General features: G+C 35.9%; 1 protein-coding gene across 3 annotated transcripts in view; it reads left to right on the top strand.

Moving 5' to 3' along the window:
* Window positions 1–4,782, top strand: part of ADK (adenosine kinase) — a 475,283-nt gene that overhangs the window by 333,589 nt on the left and 136,912 nt on the right. For all 3 annotated transcript variants that reach the window (XM_023527928.1, XM_023527927.1, XM_023527929.1), the window contains exon 7: window positions 2,695–2,865. In XM_023527928.1, the coding sequence (XP_023383696.1) occupies window positions 2,695–2,865 (171 nt within the window). The remainder of the gene's footprint in view (window positions 1–2,694; window positions 2,866–4,782) is intronic.

Consider the following 4,782-nt stretch of genomic DNA (forward strand, 5'->3'; position numbering starts at 1 on the left):
TAGGTGTCCTGTGGGGCCCAGTGGCTCAGTCTCTCTGTTCCCCTGTGTCAGGTGCTCCAGTTGTGTCCTTTGTGGGGGTTCTATGTGCCCTCCTGTTGTAGTTGAGCCTCCGTTGCCATTTGCATGTCAATGGAAGGAATTGACCAATGGGCCATTTGATTGTGAGAACTTGCTTGTGAATACAGTGGAAGAGCTGTTGTGTAGGGACTGACCCTACAGAGCAGGATTCACTTTAGCAGGGTTCTGGTACCTGCTCAGTCTGCCCTTTGGGTGTGCTGTCCTCAGATGCAACCCTGGGTTGTGCTCTGGCTCTGTCTAAAGCTGGCCACTTGGCATGCCATCCCTGGGGCCTCCTGACATGAGCCACTAAGTAGTGTGCAGGTGGCCACTTCCTGACCTGGGCTTGGAGATACCTCAAGAGGCCAAGCTGTGAACTGAGGCTGGCTGTTGCTAGTGCGAGGCTTGGGGCTGCTTAGCAAGAGGTATGTGGCATGATGAGGCTAGATGCTGCTTGTTTGGGGTTTGTGAACCTTGAGAAATTTTAGGAACGTCCATAGCAGGAACCAAGACAAGCCGTTTGTATGGAAAAGCCACTGGAAGCATCCTGGGTGGGCCCACAAGTTAGGTGGAGCGGGCATCGAGGAATCACCATGGGGTTGCGAACAGTTTTAGGTTGATGAAGATTTAGAAAAGGCATTTACCTGCATCTGCACATTGGTCGAGTGAGCGATCGACAAAGGAACAGTGGCTTTTGCAAGCACTTCTGTATGGACAAAGCTGCCCCTCCTGCCCTTGCCCCAAAGCCAGATAATTCAGTTCCTCCCCATATGTTCCTGGTGCCATTTGAGCTGCTGGCCCAGCACTAGTGTTCAGAGCAAATAAGTCTGTCAGCGAGTAAGTTCATCTGCAGAGAGACATCTGGTACTCCAGCAGCCCTGCATCTCACTCAGCCACAGTCCCTACTGGTTTTCATAGTCAGAAGTTGTGGGGACTTCTTTTCTTGGCACTGGATCTCTGAGATCGGCAGCCTGGTGTGGGGCTGGAACCCCTTGTTCCTCTGCGGGGACTGCTGCAACCAAGATATTCCTGCCTATTTTTAGCCACCACACATTGGTATGTGGCCAGCTCTTTCTGCATCTCTGCCCCTCCTAACAGTCTCCATATGGCTTCTGTATATCTCTAGTTATAGGACTTCTGTTCAGCTAGACTTCGGGTGATTCTTTGTAATCGTTGTTCTATAGTTGTGATTTTGATGCGGTCATAAGAGGAGGCAGCAGAATGTTAACCCACTCCACCATCTTGACCAGAACTCCCCTTAAGTATCTTCTTGAAATTTCCCATGGTGGACTTCTCTTTCATCATTTCTATTGTCTTCATTTGCCTTCCTCTTGTTCTCTCTTTTCCTTTCTTCTACCCACTAATGTTTGTTTTTCTCCATTCTGTCCTTTGCCCTCTTCTCTTTCTACATTTTAAATTGGTAATTTTAAATCTTTTTTACTATCACCTTCTGTCGTGGCCTTTCTCCTGAGTCCAACTTTGAGATATATATTACAGGGTCCCTTAACACCTCAAGTGTAGTATAACTACAACTAAACACTATCTCCATCTAAGCTAGGTCTTATTCTGGACTTTCCTATTTCTATTAATGGTAGAACCAGATTCAAAATCTCAGTCATCTTCTGACTCTTTTATCCTTTGTTTCCCACATCTTATACAATTGCTAAATCCAGAATGTAATACTCTTAGTATCATTTCTCTTACAGAGCCAAATGCAGGCTTCAATTGACCGTTGATGATTTGTTGCTGTCCAGACAACAAGTTCCTTTAAATTTTCTTGCTAACTTATTACTCTTTTCTTTCAAGGAAGACTTCATCCATCTCTACCCCATTTAATAGACTTCTAACCTGACACTCAAGGCCCTTTGTGTGAACTTAGTTGGGCTTTCTTTTCAACTTCATTGTATTTCCCTTTATGTGCTGTTTCATTCACTTATGTACTGTTTAAACCAATATCCTATATAAGCATCCATGTTTTTGTTTATGCTTTCTTCCATTTAGGAAGCAGAAGCATATTTTTTAAAGACTTATATCAATGTTTAAGATATAGACAAATAGTATTTTAAAGTATAGCTTTTGTGACATAAAATTTTAATTTAAATATTTTTTATTTCATTACTGAATTTTCTCTAATTCAGAATCTTTCAAAAAAATTCAGTTTAGATGTTTCATAATATAACAAACTTAGTAAACTAATTTTATTTTTAAACTAATTTTATTTTTTAATAAATATTATGTCACCTATAAGAATACACAGTGTTTCTAAGAAAATAGAAGGATCCAGTCTGCCTTTATTACTGTTTCTTTAATTTAAACATAATTATTGTCTTGAATGAGACCTTTAAAATATTTTTTCTTATGTAGATTTCCAGAATTCTTTCAGTATTGAGTATACAAATCTAATATGAAATAATGTTATACTCTGACATAATGGCACATATTAAGCATATAGTATTGAAATGACAAACTTTTCTTCTTATCGAATGTTATTTTCTGCCTTGCATTTTATAACTGTATTTTTAAATTTGTATTTATATATAGGCTTTTGTTTTTTTGTATGTATTTCTTTTATTCTCACTGAAAGTGTCTCTGGGGAAATTGCATTTCTAATTTCTCCTCCCTTTTGTCTTTATCCAGGGCTTTTTTCTTACAGTTTCACCAGAGTCAGTGTTAAAAGTGGCTCACCATGCTTCTGAGAACAATAGAATTTTCACTTTGAATCTGTCTGCACCATTTATTAGTCAGTTCTACAAGGAATCATTGATGAAAGTTATGCCTTATGTTGACATACTTTTTGGAAATGAGACGGTGAGTTACTCTTTTTTTTAAAAGTACCTGGATTTTTTGGTTTCTGGTTTGCATATAAGTTTAGAAATATATAAAGGGAAACAAAATATTTCATAAATATGTTTGAGAATTATACAACAAAACTACCTCTATTTGGGCCACTCTAATTCAGTATTTTCAATATTTTCTTCAGTATGTGTTAATTTCTCACATAGTAAAAAAAATGGTTTTTTAAAGAGTTTGGTTATTGAGTTTTATAATTTACATACTGTACATTTCTGTGAGCTTTTGCAAGTGCATGGTATCTGACACGTAACCAGGACCACAATCAAAATAAATATCACTTTCATCACTCCTTTTCGTTCACTCTTTCCTCATTCTGAGCCCTTGAGATCAAATGATATGTTTTCTGACCAGTAAAATAGTGTTTTCCTCTGAAATTTTCATGGATTAAGGTAAGAGACATATAGTCTAAAATGTTTTATGTTAAAGTTAAGTACCTCTTCATAGTGTGAGTTAATTTAATAAATTATCAGTAAATGTTAGTATATTGTAATTGTTTTAAACTTCTTTATTAATACTAACATTTTTGCTAATATTTGTATGTTATATTTGATAGTGATGAATGGAACTTTTGTAGCTTTTTACTTTTACCAAGAATATACTTTTATTCTAAATTAGAATAAAATAATTATTTTTCTTATTTCGTATTTATGGCTTTTGTTTAGCCTGTAGAATTTAAAAATCCGTGAGACAGAAAAGAAAAGAAAGCGAGACCTTCGTTGTATCTTCATTTGACCTATGCAGTATCACTTAAATTTCATGAATCTCGAGGTCTTTATATGTAAAGTGAAGGTGTTCTGTTAATTATTTCAAAGTCTATTCTGATTGTAGTTCTGTGGTTCTAACATAATTTTATTGTATTCACTGATTTTGTATCTAAATGAGATAACTACGTTGTCTGCTTAAAATAACATAAAACTTGACATGGAAATAATTTATGAGCTCAACCTGGGTGATTTGTGGTAATAATATGGTGTGAATATTTTCAAAGGTGCTAACTAGTACTATGTTCTTGGTGATTCACAAACTGAAATATTGGTAAAAACCTGGAACTCCTATCTGTTGGAAGTCTTAGATGACTGAAATGTACGTCTTAGATTTTCCTTATTGCCAGTTTTATTTTCTGAAGAGTGAAGGAAGTAACTAGGAAAAGTGCTACTCTGGCTCTTTAAATAACATGAAAGAATTGATCATCAGTATGGTGGTTTGAGAATCCTTGAGAGAAACTAATGCTTGAATTCAGATTTCTTTATAGTCAGGAACATTCACTCTGGCAATACTTAAATATATGCTTTAGACTTTAAGAAGACAAACTTTAAAACTTTTTAAAGAGATAAATATGATTCCAGAGAATGAGACTTTGGATGTAAAGACAACTTGAGAGGACTGAATGCCATAAAAAATCATTTCTGATTTTATAATCTTGAATGACCCTAAATAGGAAGAAAATGGCGAGGAGCCTTAAAAAACATTGCAGAGCACACAGAAAACTCTAATATGAGCTCAAATTTGTAAAACACAAGTACAAAAGATGGAAAGCATTTATAGAACCAGGGAACAATGCTAAAAGTTTGGCAGAGACATAGGAGAATAGAAAAGAATAGAGGCCTAAAAATGATTAGGTTTGTAGAAAATGCTGATGAAATCAAAATGGTATTCACTTTTTAAAAAAGGACACCAAATGGATAGGCAAGAACAGAGAAATGTAATTGGATTCATCAAAATTAAAAGTTTTGTGCATCAAAAGACACTCAAGAAAGCAAACAAGTCAGCTATAGAAAGGGAGAAAATATTTGTAAATTATGTATCTGATAAGAGATTAATATCCAGAATATATATCTCAACAAGAAAACAATCAACCCAATTCAAAAATGG

This window comes from Pteropus vampyrus, unplaced genomic scaffold (genome assembly GCF_000151845.1).
Source record: "Pteropus vampyrus isolate Shadow unplaced genomic scaffold, Pvam_2.0 Scaffold20, whole genome shotgun sequence".
NCBI lineage: Eukaryota > Metazoa > Chordata > Mammalia > Chiroptera > Pteropodidae > Pteropus > Pteropus vampyrus.